The sequence below is a fragment of the Pteropus alecto genome, unplaced genomic scaffold (assembly GCF_000325575.1).
Source record: "Pteropus alecto unplaced genomic scaffold, ASM32557v1 scaffold150, whole genome shotgun sequence".
Lineage (NCBI taxonomy): Eukaryota > Metazoa > Chordata > Mammalia > Chiroptera > Pteropodidae > Pteropus > Pteropus alecto.
Window position 1 is genome coordinate 1,379,231 of NW_006429686.1, and position 19,152 is coordinate 1,398,382.

Genomic DNA, 19,152 nt, shown 5'->3' on the forward strand with positions numbered 1-19,152 from the left:
TGGTAGTTATTTTGAAAGCTCCTGGGGAAAGAACATGTATTCTAATCAAAAGAATAATTTAAATTTTCACAGAAGGTACTCTACAAATTCAGACTAAGAAGTAATACTAATGTAGGGAGGAGGCAAGAGAATTAAAAATGTTAATCAAGCTACATTCAGAGACTGCAGTATGCTCATCAGCCGTGCAGCCAGGCCAGGAAGACACTTTCAGAACAAAGTAAGATTTCTGCTGGGATTGCTAACAACCCATTTCCTCATACCTATAGAAGGGGAAACAGGAGCAACAGAGTCCTTAAATGGCTGCCCTACACAAAGTAAAATCATTCATTCCCTATAGCTAAAACCATGGAGAACCTGTGGATTAAAGGCTGGGAACTACCAGCAGGCCTTTCACTCTACTTATTCTTACCTTTTCATGCTACATAATCTTCCCCTTCCACACTGTATGTCCATATCAAAAGAAATAGGTTAACAAAGTATTTTCAACTATAATTTACAGGAACTAAAGAATGATATATATATTGAATTTCCTGAACACTCACCCCGCCTCCCACTCACTGCCTCTCTCTCTCAGTGCCTTTACTCTGTCTCTCTCTCACTGTCTCTCTCACTCTCTGCCTCTAAGAAGAGACCACACTCTGTGGAGTGTTATCTATTTTCTAATAAACTTTCCTTTTGACTCTAACTTTGGTGTGTGTGTTGAATTTGTTCTACACGCATCCCCAAAGGACTCTCTTTTCTCAGTGCAGGGCTTAGTCTCCCCCGACCACCAACCCAGGGAAATTTGTCCTGTCCTGCATCAGTACTGTCAAGTACTAGTATAGCAAGTGAGCTAAAGCAGGGGACCCCAACCTTCAGGCCACAGACCAGTCCTGGTCTGTGGCTGATTAGGACCCAGGCTGCACAGCAGGAAATGAGCAGCAGGCCAGTGAGCAAAGCTTCATCTGTATTTGCAGCCACTCCCCAGTACTAGAATCACCTCCTCAGCTCCATCTCAGATCATCAGGCATTAGATTTTCACAGAAGCACCGGTTCCTCATGCCAAAAAGGCTAGGGACTGCTGAGCTAAAGTACATTTATTATTTTCTAATTATTTTTCCTCCTGGTGTTAACACTCAGAATTTTGAAATAGACAAAAATTACTTTCTCGGGGATCAAAAACTTAATTAAATATATGAGTTACAGCAACGAACTCACTCAGTAAATTTCATTATTAGTAGACTGATTTTAACATTATCCTAAATGTTAAATGTTGCTAGACATATACAAAAATAATACAGAAGAATATCTGTATTCCTAACATTAGCAAGAATATGTTATAATTAACCAACTAGTTGATGTCAACATTAGACAACTAAATAACATCCCAGTACATTAGTAATAAGTTAATTAAAGCAATCAGTATTATAATTGTCTGGATAATGTCAAATTTTACCATTCCTCAGATTTTACCTACAATACAAATGTATGTATACTTATACATACAAACATACATCTAAAACACACATAAGATTTGCAGAGGAACAATAGCAGGTAGACTTTTTATTGTACAGTTTCTTAGAACTCATCACATCCATCTTTGGGGATAACTAATGGTATCATGTTCTGTCCTATGATTCTAAAAATTACATTAGAAAATTCTCCAACAGGTAAAAATATCCTGAGTTTCTCTCTTCCACAACTATGATTACTAGTTTACATTTCGCTTTAATTTCACATTTAAAACATATATATGCATCCATTCTTTTGGAGTTCCTATAGTTAAGAATCACCACAATAATGTCACTCATTTATGAGCAATTTTGTATAAATGATATTTTGTCTGTAGTCCAAGAAGACTGTATTCCAAAAGCCCAACAGAACCTCATTCTGAGGCAGCCTTCACCGACAAGGAGATTCCACATGTGGGTTAAGTCAGCATTCTAGAATGGTTCCAGTATATCTTTTCTGAGATGTTTAGTAACAATCAATGATATGTTGAAGAATTAAGAATCTTTCATAAAGGCAGAGAACAGATAAACGACAACTGTGCTCTTGTTCCATAAGTTAATTTTTCATGATAAGTTATATGCTGAATTATACACTGTAATTCCGCATATAGTTTATCAGTACAACTTATTAATAGTGAGTTTCTCAACTATTTGATTTCAACCAATTCTAAAGCCACAGCAAGTTGGCTCTTTGTAGGAAACTCTTTCTCCCCAAACCAAATTATACTTAAAAATCTCATTTGCCATAATTTGGAAAAAACAAGTCCTACCTGTAACTTTCAATTCGGTTGTTCGTCTTACAAGTTTTCCTTCATACTTAAGTTCACAAGTATAATTTCCTCCATCTTCTTCATGAACTTCCTGGATTAGAAGAGCATTTCCTTTCTGTATTATTATGCTCCTCCACATTTTGGGCTTGCATTCCTGTGGAGAAAATATTTTCAAATAAGCAAAAAATAAAAATTCACACCACTAAGTCTTAGTACTGGCAAGTTTGTACTTTTTTTTTTTTTTGTATTTTCCTCTCTAGTTTTCAAAAAATGTAAATAAAGAGTTAAGTCAATGGCCAAAAAAGTCACAATTATTTCTTATTGTGTCCAATTCACATATCACAACTATCACCCTAAGAGCCACTAAAGGCCTGTTCCTAAGAGCAGAAAGTCTCTAGAGACATCTGCAAAAACAGAAATACATACGAACTCCCCAAATGTAAAAGAGGTATAGCAGAACCTTAAAAGTCACTAAATATCATCATAATGCCCTGGTTCTTTCTATTTGACAGAGTTATTTCCTAAGAGTCCTAAGAGGATATAGTGTTCATTTAGCACCATAGTATACTAAAAGCGAGTCTTAGGCATTATTAAAAATGCATAATAGGCTTTTACATTGGCAATGATGTCTACAATGATTTCGTTTATTCCTTCTTACAGTAAAAACTAATATTAATATTCCAGTCTCCCTCCTCAGAGTCAAGAGATCCATTTGGATGGTGGGAGGAGGGGTCTAGACAATTAGGCTAAAGGAGTTCTCTAGAAACATAGCTGGTGAAATGAGGACATACTTTGTTTTAGTAACAGAAAGGAGAAATTATCCATTTACTTTCTGGGTTTAGTGATATATGACCAGAGAATAAGATTTGGGATTTGAAGAAAATTTTTCTACTCTTCTGATGAGAATGTGAGAGAGTCCTGCTACTGGGGTTGACTATCCCTAGAAAAGAATGTTTAATTCTTACAGAGAGTGAGAATGATATAGCAATAGCCAAGTATGTAAGAATACTCAGCCAAGTAGCTTTATCTTTGGGGAATTTTCTTAGACTACTTTTTAGATATTATTCCAGCTTGTTTACCACTCATCTCAAATGTTCAGCCAAAGTGGTCACCAAAAGCTGTAAAACATCAGGGGATGTATAGGGGATAGCTGCAAGGGAGTGCTGAATAATCAAGGCAAAAGTATTTTATCAACCAAATTCTGAATCTGTCAGTTAAGGCAATAAAAAATTGATTGTGAGGCAGAGTATGTGAATAATAGTTGAGAGCACTTTCCACTTTCCAAACTATGGTACATAAAACATCTTCTCGACCTCTCCTCGCCCCCTCACTGCCGCCTTCCTCGCACACATCTTAACCATTTATATAAAGGTAGAATCAGTGCTGATGTTCAGTCCTCAACTCTGCATGAGTGTGTATGTGTGTGTATGTCTTTGTGCATGTATGTAAAGTGTTTTTGGAGAGCGAGTACTCATTTATTAGTTGTTTTTTTTTTTTTACTGTAACAACTTTTTTTTCTTTTATGATAGCAGGGGTTTTGACAACAAAACACAAAAAGTGGCCCTCAAGTTCACAGGTGTAATATTTAAAAGATACGCTTGCTCTATGTCCAATACAACTACCCACACACATTGTCAGAGAGTAAATAAAAGTAATATTATATAGGACATCTAGATATAAGACTTTTATTCCCTAGGGTCTTTCCAAAAAACAGTTAAGGGTTTGTCTGAAATTATATTATATACCATGTCTGGCAAGGTTCATCACCTATATGAGATTTGTTTCAGAATTAAAGCTTAGGATATAAGGTTTCTGGGAAAATGAATAAGAAAATCTGAACAGAAAGAAAAATAAATAGCCCAGCTGTCACTATCATCATACAATAATAATCCACAATTATTTTCACATTGCTTCCAACTCTGATAGCCTCAGATTTCTAAAGAATAATTCTGAAGGTTATTAAACAAAAATATGGTCCCTTTGGGCATTTTTAGAGGAAAGGAAAATGAAAACTAAGCTGTTTCACTTCCACATAGTGGTGGTAGGGGCAGGCAAATGAGCCCACACACTCATTTTATCCAAAGACAAATGGTATTGTTTTCTAATGTCATTTTTTTTTTTTTGCATAATGGCTGTATGCAAAAAACCATTTTCATTTTCCCTCCACATTGCTTTGTTTTTTTTTTTTTTTTCCCAAGAAGTAAAATCTAAACCATGTATAGGAATTAGAAAATCACTCCTGATGAAGAATAGCCTGTAATCCTTACATGTACTTGGATTAGAGCTAGATAGTTCCAAGTACTTTCCAAGTTACTATCCAGCCTTATAAAGGATTCTTTGTTCCTAATAGAGGTTTGTTTGTTTGTTTGTTTGTCTGTTTAACTGTGGCATTGAAAAAATGTAATCTTCAAGTCAACTCCACCATTTTTCAGACAATGTTGTATAGATGAAAAGGCAAACTGCCTTTAGAGAAACACAGCTTTAGGTCAAAATCTGGGGTTCTCCCAAGTTCTGTGATCTTGGACAAATTTGCTTAACTTTTTTTTAGGTCTCAGTTTCTTACACTGCTTATGGGGATAATATACATTACCATGTGAGCAGCCAGAATGCAGAGGCTTACATAGTTTACTAATTACACTCTTGTTGGGCAGCACTATATATAGTAGTTATCCAGCACATAGAATGTTTTCCATCCCTAAACTTTCAGTCCTGGATTATGTCTCTTCCAAACCTCCAGCTCTGCTTGTGAAAATTAGTACTAATAAACTAATTTGATTAAAAAAAAATCACTAATAGGTTAACCATTCCCAAGCAACATAATACTTTAACACACTGAAAATGTATAGCTCCTAAAAGGCCACTCCAAAGCTAATCCTAGCAGGTGGGTAGAGGAACTGTATTTTGTTCATTAGCCTCATAGATGACCATCCTGCCCTCACCAGTCCATTCTTCACAGTTACCTCATTGACTATCCTACCTACATATAGTTTTCTATATTGAATCTCAGAAGTTTTCCAGAATCTTTATTATTTGCATCATCTCTTCCTTAAGCTGCTGCTACTAGGCTTAATACTGTTACTGCTTCTTTCCTGCCCCAATTTTCTCATCACTTCTTTCTTAGTGAATACATAACATTGCAATACCTCATTGCCTCCAGAACTGTTTAATTTAATTCTGATAGCCTCTCGGACAAATAATTTTGAAACATATAGGTCAAGTCTCAAGATGGTTGTTTATCTGAGGCAAGAACACACCACCACAGCCTGAAATGTGAGCAGGGCCCTAATACTGTCTTCAGTGTGTAATTCTTCTATTATTTAATGCCCCTGAAACCATTCAAGTAAACATCATCAATCTGAAAGTTTTTCTGAGGGCCAGTCTTGCTGGAGATACCTTCATGCAACAAATAGCTCAATTTCATCGCCTAGATGTCCCCACATAGAGCAGTTTGTTATACGACATCCTTGCTCAGTCAAAATAATGTCATCCCTTAAAGCCCAGCTTCCTTCTCTCACTCTCAGCTTTCCAGGGTGGCAAATGTCACTTGCTAGCAGTTGCTGGGCTGGAAACTCATGATGTTAAACAGAAATATCTGTTGACCAAGACTCTTGAAATATCCTGTTGCCAGCTACATTTGGATCTTGGAATTTCCATCCTGAAATATTCACCACTGTATTCACAGTCCACTTTTTCCCTCAGAAGCACACAGGTGTTTTTCAATCAGTTTGGCTTGTTGGTTATGTACACGTCAGTGCTGTTCAGAGCACATGACAAGAACACTAGGGAGTCACATTTAAATATTTATTCTGATACTGAAGTTCAGACACAAGGCAGCTGTGCAATCACAAGCGAATGATATAACCTTTGGTCCTCAAAGCACCTTTTTCCAAACACCTAACACTCATCCCCTCAGATCCCACTTCCCTCCTTTTCCGTGAAGATTGAACTATTCCGTAGAACATCTAGGCATCTGCCTAACAATCTTCAGAAATCCTGAACTTTCTTCAGCTTAAAAATGATAGAGATAGGAGCACAACCATGAATTAGATATCAACCTTGCTCTTCTCAACCCTATCTCTACTCAAAATACCCAGGATAACCCACTCCAGAAAATCTTTCCCCTCCCTAGCTCTATTTCTCCAATTTTCTATCTTCACAGTCCTAATGTTGATGTTGGTACCCTACAGTGGTTAAGAGTATAAGTTCTAGTCTCACACACTTGGGATGGAATCTAAAATTGTATGTTCTTGAGCATGCTACTTAATTGATCTAAACCTCTTACTTCAGCTATAAAAAAAAAAAGGTGGTGATAATAGTATTTGTCAATGAGGATGATTATGAGAATGAAATGAGTTAATGCATGTAAATGTTCTGTAATATAGAGTATCCAATGCTAAAACAATTCTATAAATATTATTTTATTATTATTAGCCCCAGTATTCTGCTTTCAGATGAATACACATATATTATGATATGTTAATGGCTGTCAGGAGATAATGTGACTCACATTTCTATAGGAGTCTGAAGATGATCAAAAAATAATCTAAAGTTATCACTCTAATGCTAGGGTTGATTTCACTTCTGATCTGACATGCAAAGGACTTCAACATTGTCACTGTCATCCTCACAAGAAGAAAAACAATGAACAAGAAGAAAAGCAACACTTCTTATATGCATCAGCTAACTGAGATAACAGTGGAAACCACTGCCCCAGAAACTGGAGAGACAGGTGGATACAGAGAATCACAGCTTACTGGGAGCAAAAGAAGCCACAGGAAACAGCAACTGGTAGTAACACTTAAAAAATAATTGACTGGGGTGGCCCCATAGTATAATGGTTAGCATGTCTGCTTTATATGCAGAAGGGCCTGGGTTCACGCCCCAGGTGGAGCCACAGACCATACCCCGGGGTACGCCTGGGCCTGGGTGTGTTGGGCCCCAGGTGCATCGGGCCTCCTAGATGTGCCAGGCCCCTCGAGTGCACCGGGGGTGCCAGGCCCCGGGAGAGCCAAGCCTCGTGTGCACACCACGAGTGCATGGGGGAGACGCCCCTCCTTCAGAGATCCAGTTCCTAAAAAAAGAGAGACAGCAACCTCCATAGGTCAGGGGTGGAAAGTGGGGGAGGATTAAAGAAGGGAAAAATAATTGACTAATTTCTGTAGACTAAGTGTGAACTAGCTTAAGAAATAAAATTCCCTTTGGGGCCTAGTCTTGGGGTGGGCACACTTTTGTGAGTTTTACCTCTAGGAGCCCCATCGGTTTCTCTAGATGAGGGAAGATCTGAGGACAATCCCCTCACATTTCTGGCAGAGGAGGGAGAAAGTAACCACTTTGAAATAAACCCAAAGAGCTCTGTTCTCATTAACAACAGTCTGACCTTAAAGGACCGGAGGAAAGGAAATATCCAACTCCAGCCCTCTCTAGCCTTCTAAGTGGGATAAGAAAAATAGTTCTAACCCCTGCTATCTTTCCTAACCTCAGGGGGTGGAGGTGGGATGGAAGCTGAGAAGTACTTGTGATGGTCACAGCCTAGGGACAAAGCTCACTAAAAGGCTGAAGTATAACCACAGGATTATAGAATGCTTTCCTTTACACACCTTACCAACACATCAATAGGGCTCCTGTATAATAACAGAATATTACAGCTGAAAGAACTGCACAACTCAGACCTTATTTATGAAGAAGTCTCTAGGGAAATCCAAAGATAACAGAGGAATAAAAATCAAGGACACAAGGGAATTTTAGCCTTTAATACCTATTGCTACAGCAAGAAGTAAACACAGTCTAACTCTTAGCCAGATAAATGTAACAACCTTACACAAAAGGCCTATTTATCTCAGTTCCTTTTACCCAGTACATCATGTCTGGTTTTTAATAAAGATTTACAAGACATACTAAAAGACAGGTATGTATATATATAGATACATATGTATATATACAGATATATATATATACACACATATACACTTGTATGTGTGTGTATGTATGTAACTTGAAGAGAGAAAGCAAGCATCAGAATCAGACTCAGATGTGGCAGAAATTTTGGAATTACCAGTCTGTGAATTTAAAATTAGTATGATTAATATGTTAATGGCTCTGAAAAATTGGACAACATGTATAAACAGAAAAGAGATAGAAACTCAGAAAAAATCAAAAGGGAAATGCTAGAAATCAAAACACTGAAACAGAAATTAAAAAATGCCTTTGATAGGCACATTAATGGACTGGATATGGCTGAGGAAAGAATCAGTGAGTTTAAAAGTGTGGCAGTAGAAACCTCCCAAACTGAAAAGCAAAGAGAAACAAAAGAATAGAAAATAAAAAGAACAGAATATCTAAAAATGAGAGAGAAGTACAAAAGAGGTAAAATAAGTGCAATTGGAATACCAGAAGGACAAGAAAGGGAGAAAAGAACAGAAGAAATATTTGGAGTAATTCTAATGCTGGAACATCCAAGATTACAACAGACTGAGCATGGACACAGAAGTCTTATGTTCAGGTAGGCTTAGATAAGCATCTGAGTTTTGAACAATATGTAAAAATTAGGCAGGCAGGACATACTGAACAGATGAAACAACATGTGCAGAAGCACCCAGATGTAAAAAAGTATGGAGTGGACAAAAAAAAAAAAAAAAAAAACTATGGATATTTTTGCTCTGTTGAGAATGGCACTGAGTAGGCTGATACCAGATACTAAAAGCGTTGAATTCTATTCTATTTGCACATTTTCAGGGTTCAAATCCCAGCGCTGCCATTGTATAACTTATCTTCCATAAGGTTGTTCTAAGAATTGAATTAGGTAGTGGATGAACATGCCTCGCATAGGAACAAGCCCTATAACCACGCATTTAAAAGAAGCTATTAATTAAATGGTTTTACGAAATTATTAGAGAGTTTAAACAGTGGCATCCTATGACCAGACGTGCATTTCTGAAAGATCATTTTAATGGATATATAGAAGGTGGTTAGACTTGAGAAAAAGACATTACTTAAGAGGCATTATTTGCTTTGATCTGTTTTTATCCCTTGAATGTCAATGATATACAGGAAGACCCTTCTAAATTGGATTTTTTCTAATTTTTATATTTTTATTTTTTTTCAATTATAGTTGACATACAATATTATATCATTTTCAGGTATATAACGCAGTAAGTAGACAGTTATATAATTTATAAAGTGATCACCCCAGTAAATCCAGTACTCATCTGTTATCAGTACCAGTTATTACAATACTGACTATATTTTCCTTGCTATACTCTACATCTCCATGACTGTTTTGTAACTACCAATTTGTAGCTCTTAATTCCCTCCTCGCTTCACTCATACAGCCCACAAATCAGCAACCATGAAAACGCTCTCTGTATCTATGAGCTTGTTTCTGTTTTTTGTTTATTCTGTTCTCTAGATTCCATATATGATATTTGTCTTTGTCTGTCTTACTCAGCACAATATGCTCTAGGTCCATCCATGTTGTTGCAGATGGCACGACTTCATTCTTTTCTATGGCTGAGTAATATTCCATTGTGTGTGTGTGTGTGTGTGTGTGTGTGTGTGTGTGTAAACATACCACCTATTCTTTCTTTATCCAATCATCCATTGATGGACATCCAGGACACCACCATATCTTGACTACTATAACTAATACTACAATGAACATATGGATTCATATGTCTCTTCAAAGTAATGATTTGGGTTTCTTCAGATTAATATCCAGAAGCGAGATAACTGTGTCCTTCTTTGTCTCTTGTTATAGCCTTTGTTTTAAAGTCTATTTTGTCTGGTATAAGTATTGCTACCCCAGCTTTTTGTTTGTTTGTTTCTTTTTGTTTGTTTGTTTTTCATTAAAAATCTGTTTTCAACCTTTTACTTTCAGTATGTATGTGTCTTTTGATCTAAAGTGAGCCTCTTATAGGCAGCATATGTAAGGGTATTGTTTTCTTATCCATTCAGCCACACTATCTTTTGATTTGAGCATTTAATCCATTTATATTTAAAGTAATTGTTGATAGATATGTAATTGCTGCTATTTTATTATTCATATTTTCAATCTTTATTTTTTTTCTCTTCTTCTTCTTAAAGAAAACCCCCTAACATTTCTTATAATACTGGTTTGGTGCTCAAGAACTACTTGGCTTTTTCTTGTCTGAGAAGCTCTTTATCAGTCCTTCAATTCTAAATGATAGCTTTGCTTGGTGGAGTAATCTTGGCTGTAGGTCCTTACTTTTCATCACTTTGACTATTTTGTGCCAATCCCTTCTGGCCTGCAAAGTTTCTGCTGAGAAGTCAGCTGCCAGTCTTATGGGAGCTCTCTCATAGGTAGCTACCTGCCTTTCTCTTGCTGCTTTTGAGATTCTCTGTCTTAATCTCTGTCACTTTAATTATGATGTATCTTGGTGTGGGCCTTTTTGGGTTCATCTTGTTTGGGCCTCTCTGCACTTCCTGGGCTTTTATGTCTATTTCCTTTGCTAGGTTAAGGAAGTTTTCTGTCATTATTTTTTAAAATAGGTTCTCAATTCCTTGCTCTCTTTCTCCTTCTGGTATCCCTATGATGCGAATATTGGTACGCTTTATGGTGTCCCAGAGGCCCCTTATACTATCCTCATTTTTTTTTATTCTTTTTTCTTGTTGCCATTTTCATTGGGTGTTTTCTGTTACCTTATTTTCTAAAGCACTGATTCTATCCTCTGCTTCATCTAATCTACTGTTGATTCCCTCTAATGTATTCTTCATTTCAGTTATTGTATTCTTCATTTCTGACTGGTTCTGTTTTAGGTTTTCTATCTCCACTTTTATGTTTCTATCTCTTTGTTAAAGTTTTCACTGAGTTCCTCTACTCTTACTCTAAGTTCATTGAACATCCTTATAACCAGTGTTTTGAACTCTGCACCTGGCAGATTGCTTGTCTCCATCTTGTTTAGTTATTTTCCTGGAGCTTTGTTCTGTTCTTTTATTTGAGACACATTTTTTTTGTCTTCCCATTTGGGATGTCTATTTGTGTTTATTTCTACATATTAGGTAGGGCTGCTATGTCTCTATTAGGTGTACTGCAGTGGCACAATGTTCCCTAGTGACCTAAGCCAAGTGCTCTAGATGAATTGTTTGTGCCCCTCTGCTGTTGTGGAGGATTGGTTGCTGTTTGCTTGTCAATGGGAGGGATTGACTTTTGGGCTGATTGGTTGTGATAGCTGGCCATGACCAGTGGAGGAGCTATTGTTTAGGGGCTGACCCTACAGAACAGGATTTGGTTTAGCAGGGCTCTGGTGCCTGCCCAGTCTACACTTTGGGTGTGTCTTCCTCAGAAATGACCCTGGTTGGTGCCCCAGCTCAGATCAATGCTGGCCATCAGGTGTGCAGGCTAGGCCCCCCTGGGAGTGGCCCTGCCACAGGACAAGTTCAGCTGAAGCCTGCCCAGGGCTACCTGGAATAACCCTGCTCAGGGCTACCTGGAATAACCACCAAGCAATCTGCAGATGGCTACAACCTATGCTGGGCTTGGAAGTGCCTTGGGAGGCCAAGTTGCAAACTGAGGCTGGCTGCTGCTAGTGCCAGGCTCGGGGCTGCTCAGCAAGAGGTACGGGGCATGCCAAGTCCCGATGCTGCTTCTTTAGGTTTTGTGAACTTTTAAGAGATGTTAGGAAAGTCTGCAGCATGAGCCAAGACAGTCTGTTTGTATGGAAAAGCCTCTGGAAGCAGCTTGGGTGGGCCCGCACGTTGGGAGGGGAGAGGTCTCAGGGAATCACCAGGGCTGGACAACCAGTGATGGAGATTCAGATATGGCACCCAGCTGGGTCTGCCAGCCAGGTGGGGGAGGGTTCAACAAGGGAACAGTGCCTTCTGCGAGCACTTCTGTCTGGGAGAAAGCTGCCCCTCCAGCCCTCGCTGTGAAGCCAGGCATCGGTTCCTCACTATGTGTCCCTGACACCTTTTGAGCCACTGCCCCAATGCTGGAGCTCAAAACGAGTGATTCCATCAGCAAGTAAGTCCACATGTGGGCCCTTTAAGAGGAATGCCTGGTTCTCCTATATCCCTCTGCCCCACTCTGCCACAATCTCCGCTGGTTTTCACAATCAGAAGTTGTAGGGACTTAGCAGTGGAACCTTGGGCTGGGGAGCCTGGTTTGGGGCCGGGACCCCTCACTCCTCCAGGGGGACCTCTGCAGCTGAGATATTTCTCCTGATGCTCAACTGCCACATGAGGGTATGGGACCAGCCTCACATCTCTGCCCCTCCTACAGTCTCGAGGTGGTCTCTTCTGTTTGTCCCCAGTTGTAGGACTTTTGTTCAGCTAGATTTAAGGTGACTCCCAATGATGGCTATTCTGTAGTTTAGTTGTAATTTTGATATGGTTTTGAGAGAAGGCAAGCAAAGCATTTGCCTTCTCCACCATCTTACTGGAACTGTCTATATCTGGATTCTTATAACAATTTCAGAAAGACCTATAGCAAACTCCTGTTAATTTTGAAAAAAGCATACACATTGAAAGGTTATAAAAGTTGACAAAACATATCATTTTGATAAATCAAGAAACTATTCTAAAAGGTCAATCTTATAAAACCTTTATTCCTAGTCACCAAAAAACCCAGCAATGACCCAAATGGTTATCAACAGGTGAATGGCTAAACAGTGGTACATCTCTACAGTGGAATATTGTACTCCTACTCAGAATAAAAGGAATGAACTATTGATGTATAGTAAAACACAGACAAGTCTCAAATGGATTATGCTAAGTGAAAGAAGACAGGCATGAAGGCTACATATCATATAATTCCATTTAAATGACATTTTGGAAAACGAAAAACTATAGGAACAGAAAACAAATGAATTTTTACCAAAGACTGGGAATGGGAGGAGGGAATGGAGTACAAAGGGACATGGAAGAACTTGGAGTAATAGAAGTGTTCTGTATCTTGACTGTGGTGTATACATTTGCCAAAACACATCAAATTATACAAGTAAAAAGGATGAATTTTATGTTAGTGGATTATACAGAATAACATGACAAAAAAAAACTCAATCTTAAATTCCCAGTTAGAATCTCAGATGTCTTAGAACAATTCTATTTCTAGCTTCCCATGTAACTTTTCCCTTTCTATGGTAGCAGCAAATATCATAATGACTTCAATCACTAGGTCTTTATAGCATGTCTGGGATATATGGCAGACATACTACATCTATTTATATGTGGTTAAATAGAGGCCCAGTTACATCCAATTACTTACCCACATTATTGGTGGAATAGTGACCAGAATCCAGGTCCCCAGATTCAAAGACCAATGATTCTTACAATATCAAATACCCATTCCACCTATATTAACCCATATTCTTTATAATTTACAATAGTAAAGAACCCCTCTCCCACTTCTTTTGCCATATCTAGGGGGGAAAAAGGAAAAATGAGTGTTAGATCTTGTCTCACTGCCTGGTTTTAGGACACACCAAACTAAAGCTTACATGGATTTTACAGCTTACTTCTTCTGAAAAAAGTATTGTCGAAAATTCTAGTTATGAGATTAAAAATTTAAGGTTGGAGTGCAGTTTTACGTTTATAAAAGAAGGCATATATTATTAATATCATTACATTTCCAAAAGGGATTCAAAATCTGCAAGAATTTTGTCAAACCACTTTATTTTATTTTTTTCCCTTTAATTCCTCCCCCCACACTTCCACTCCTGACCTATGGATGTTGCCATCTTCCCTAAAGAACTGGATCTCTGAAGGCAGGGTGTCTCCTCCCACGTGCTCAGAGCACACGAGCACCCCGGGCCTGGCACACCCGCGGTATGGTCCGTGGCTCAACCTGGGGCACGAACCCAGGACCTTCTGCGTGTAAAGCAGATGTGCTAACCACTACACTATGGAGTTACCCCCAAACCATGTTATTTTAGTAAAAGAATGTTAGTCATTTTGGTTGTGGTATTATGAGGTCTCCAGTGACCTTTTTCCTTGTTTAAGAAAAATGTCAGAATGTATAGCAAGGTGAATCAATATAAAGCTCTTAACTTTGGAAGCTTACCTCATTGTAATGAGTGACAGCATTTAGAAATGGTCATTCCTAAACTACTATTTTTGTAGGTGAAATTAACTCCTTATAATCCTTCTGGAATTTTTCTTAAACATAATATGTAAGTCAGAGATCTAATTATTTTCCCAAATAGGTAGTCAATTATGTGCACATCATATTTAATAAGCCATTATCCCACCTACACATTCATTAAAATGAAGTGCTATCTTACCATATATTAAGTTTTCATACTAATTTTTATATCTTTTACCTACTTCTATATTTCTTTATTCTATTGATTATATCTTTATAATCTTTTTATATCTTTCTATTGATTATATCTTTATAATCTTTTTATATCTTTTACCTACTTCTATATTTCTTTATTCTATTGATTATATCTTTATAATCTTTTTATATCTTTTACCTACTTCTATATTTCTTTATTCAATTGATCTATTTATCTTTTTCTAAACTTACTATTTTAATTGCTGCTGTTTTGCAGTGAGTTTAATATTAGGTAGAATAAGTCCTCTCTCATAAATGTTTTATTTCCCAATATTTTCTTGGCAATTCTGGTACATTCATTAGTCTATATGAACTTTATAATGTTTATCATATCGTCTAATTCCAAAAATGATATTGTAGCAAATGAGATTAATTATTTATATAAAATTTGGAAGACATGATTTTTTGTTCTGAGATCTTCCCATGCAGAAATATGTTCTATCGCTCCATTAATTTAACCATATTTTATGTCATTCAATAAAATTATATTTTTATAAAGGCCCCCTCCCATCTTTGTTAAACATATTCCAAAGTCTTTTACACTTTGTAATTGTTGTAAGTGGAATAATTTCATTTTCTCTTTTATATAGCAATTGATTATTGCTAGCAAAAAGAAAAGCTATTGTATATTTTGTATATTTTTATTAAGCTACCTTACTAAATTATCTCATTAGTTCTATTTTTTTGTTGTTGTTGTTGAGTCTCCTAGGTTTTCTTGGTATACAATTATATAATCTGAAAAATAAGATCATTTTTTCTCTTCTAATATTTATACAGTATACTTTATTTAATTTTATTAGTGTGTCAGCTAGAACCTCCAAAACAATGTTGAATAACAGTAGTGACAGAGAACATTCCTATCTTGTATGTCATGGGTGTGTGTGTGTGTGTGTGTGTGTGTGTGTGTGTGTGTGTGTTTACAAGGAAGTTTTTGCAACACTGTTTACAAAAAAAAATAGAAAAATTTGAATATCCATCAGAAAAATAATTGGATAAAACAAGGTTATGTCTATTCTATGAACTATAATTCAGCTATTAAAATGAATTAGATCTATATTATCAACATGGAATGTAATTCATGATACATTTGTGTGTGATGAGGAAAGCTACACAGTGATATGTGCAGTATGTACACATTTTTATAAAAATGAGGGATGAGGAGATATATGTGTACATGTATTGTAGAACCTAAGAAAATACTTGCCATGAAGGACTCCTGGTGGCTAACTGGGCTGAAATTTTAAAAACAGAGCCTAGCAGCCATTTCAAAACAGGGACCGCTCACGCAAACCGCACTTCAGAGAGAAGCCTGCGCTGAACTGCCTGCCTGATATCTTAGCCAGATTTTATAAAGGAGTTTCTGGAATTATATTTCGACTAATAGGACTGAGGCTTCCCCATCCAATTGGACCTGTCCAGCTATATTCCTATCAGCATCTTCATTGACCAATAAGAGAGCAGCTCCATTCTGGCCAGTCAGGGCAGTGCTTTTCAGACCAATCAAACTGTGAGGATTTGGAGTCCTCATTTGCATGAGGATGGAGTAAGCAGGGACCAGGGATGAGGACTTCTGGCTCTGGAGGCATGTTCCCTTTACATCAGACTTTGGAGCTCAAACACCAAAAAGACCTCACCAGAGCACAGCAGACTAGAGCAGGTGAAGCAGAGCAAAGCTGTCTAAGCAGAAAGTGTCCTCCCCCAAGGGCTGCCTCACCCTAGGGCTGCCTCACCCCAGGGACATCTCACCACAGGGCCACCTCACAGCTGTGCTGTTCCACAGCCATGCTTTCTCATAACTGAGCTGTAATACTATTGAGCTATTCTCACAGCCATCCTGTTCTCACAGACATGCTGGTACCACAGTTGAGCTGTTTGCACTGAATAAACTTTCCTTCTTCATCACACCCTAAATTGGAAAATCCTGTTGGTGTTGAATCAGCACCAACAACCATTGGTTGACAGTATGTATGTGTATACAAAAAATAAGTAATATATAGAAAGTATGTTAGAATAGAGGATAGTGTAGAAGGATATAACAGGTAATGTTATTTACCTTAGATGGTTAAAATGGAGGGGAAGATCAGGATACAACTGACTTTATATACACTTACATTATTTGATTTGTCAAAATATATATACATAGATATATATATATACACACACACATATATATATACATTTTTAAAATATGTATACACATAGATATATACATATTTTAATATATATAAAATATATACATACACACACAGAGATATATACATTCACTTTTTTGGGCTGGTCTCCAAGCTTTTTATAAAACTCAGTAAATGTAAAAAGAGAAAGAAGAAATGGGTTTCATTAGACTTAAGCAAATCACTTCTTTGGGCTTCGATTTCCTCATATATAAGAAATAAGTTGTGCTAGATAGGCTCTAATGTTCCTATGATATTATAATTCCTTCTACTTAGTTCCAGTTTGATCTTGAGGAAAATCTCTTTCTGGTTGAATTGAGTTGCTTTGGACACTTAGAGTTATTAGGGAGTCCTTCGGAAGGGTTTCAGGAACTGTTTCCAAAATAACAATTTTTAAAGAGCATTATATTTACATCAGTGATATAAGTGTATTGAGTGCATAAGATGCATTTAGCAGATCAATCAGAGTGTTGCTATAAGAAGTCAGAAGTTCAGGACTTGAACTCCCAATTGATTATGTGTTAGCTACGTCACCTCTGTAAGCTATTTCATTTTCTTCATCTATAAAAACATGATAACAGCCACCAATAAGTAGCCTCACCTCCTGTTTATAATTGATGGTGTTTAGATAGAGGAGATACAGCACACTTCCACACACCCCTTGCATTCCAAGAACAACCAGAATTTGGCTTTCTCAGTCAACTTTAGGTAAAAACTTATATGTTACATTTTATGGAAAAGTAGTCCAGAGCTTCCACACTCGTGGGCCATAGCACCCTGGGGTAGTAGAGAATTGTTACTAGTGAATAGACACAGTGATCTGCACCTTAGCCCTTAATCAGTCCCATGGGGTCTGGAGCAGCCTGAGCCCTTAGGGCAGTTCATCCAATCACTTCACTGTGCCATATTGTCACTTTCTATGTGTGCTACAATATAAAAAGATTGCTGTCAACTATTATATACTGTGGAAATATTAACAGATATTATTTAGTTATGAAATTTTCATTTTCAAATATATTCATGCCAGAAGTATGTCTAATGCCTTTTACTTGATGTAAATGCTGTTGATTTCAAGTAGGAGTTGTTCCTTTAGATGTTTTAATTGACATAGCTCCTTCCTGGAGTGTTGAGAAACTGTTTACTTATCTACCTCCCTCCATGAAAACAGGGAAAAGTATTTATTTTGGTTACTTCACTACCCCCATTTCCATGGTAGGTACCCAATAAATGTGTTGAATGAATGGAGTGTTGTACAAATTAATGAATGAATTTGTACTGAACCATCCATAATGCCCCAATCCATACCATTTAGAACCAATGGCAAACATCTAAAATTAGCATTGTTGTGACTAATTTCAAATTGGTAGCCATGACCTCATTAACATCAGGCTTTTATCAACCAAGTTAACTAATCACATAGATGAGTGTTTTACCCCAAGGTATGTATTTGTATTTTCATTGCTGGTGTCCTAAAATTAGGAGATTCTTTTGTTTAGAAATGGTGTAAAGGGACTCTATAGCCCTGTGACAACAGTATTTTCAGTGAATAATGAGGTGGTTCAATAAAGAATCTTTAGCTCTCATTTCAAAAATGTTTCTAAAAACACTAACATTATTGTATATTCTGTTCTAATGTCTAAGCCTCATTCATAGAGTGTCAGGAGGAAGTGCTAAAAGTGTAACACCTCTCCTCACTTCCTTTTGCTAACTGATAGAGTTCAGATAAGGGAGATACAGCCCCATTATACATATCTCTTACATTCTCAGGAAACCAGGATAGTCTTAGTCATCTTTATGAACATGTTCCAGTACCACATGATCTGTCTTTATCTTACTATTCAGCTGTGATTACAATGCAGGCATAAAAAGATACTCCTTAAGTCCTACCACAGCATATTTCAGAGAGGCTAGGAAACCATAATAGAACATGAGAGGTATACAAAATGATAAGAAAGTAAGCAAAAAGAAGAAATGAACAGAAAGGGAATTAGCTTTAAATATTATATGTATCTGAAAAGATGACTAGGAAAAGGATCATACAACACACATACTTTTCACTGTTAAAACACTGGAGATAATACATTGTACATATCTAACTTTGGATGTGTACAAGAATGAACTGTGAACAAGTGTGTCCTCCTCTTCACATTGCTGTAGCCAGAGCAAAATCACTTCATGCTTACCCTGTTAGGGAATGCACAACTCCCAAGTAAGCAGGGCAGATTAACAAAATAGTGACTAAAAAAAGAAAGAAACATTTTCCCCAAACATAAATTCTTTTCTTTTCTTTTCCCTTCCCTTCCCTTCCCTTCCCTCTTTTCTCTTCTTTTCTTTTATGTATAAAGTTTTCTATTCTATTCTCCTGACTCCCTTATTACTTTGAGGTACATTTTAATAGAACACAAAGAGAAAAATCATTGTCTTAGCATGAT

At 37.2% G+C, this 19,152-nt stretch overlaps 1 protein-coding gene across 1 annotated transcript in view; it reads right to left on the minus strand.

Moving 5' to 3' along the window:
• IL1RAPL2 (interleukin 1 receptor accessory protein like 2) overlaps nucleotides 1–19,152 on the minus strand; it is a 608,417-nt gene that overhangs the window by 552,335 nt on the left and 36,930 nt on the right. Inside the window, exon 3 of the mRNA XM_015597835.1 lies at nucleotides 2,261–2,414. Within this exon, the coding sequence (XP_015453321.1) occupies nucleotides 2,261–2,414 (154 nt within the window). The remainder of the gene's footprint in view (nucleotides 1–2,260; nucleotides 2,415–19,152) is intronic.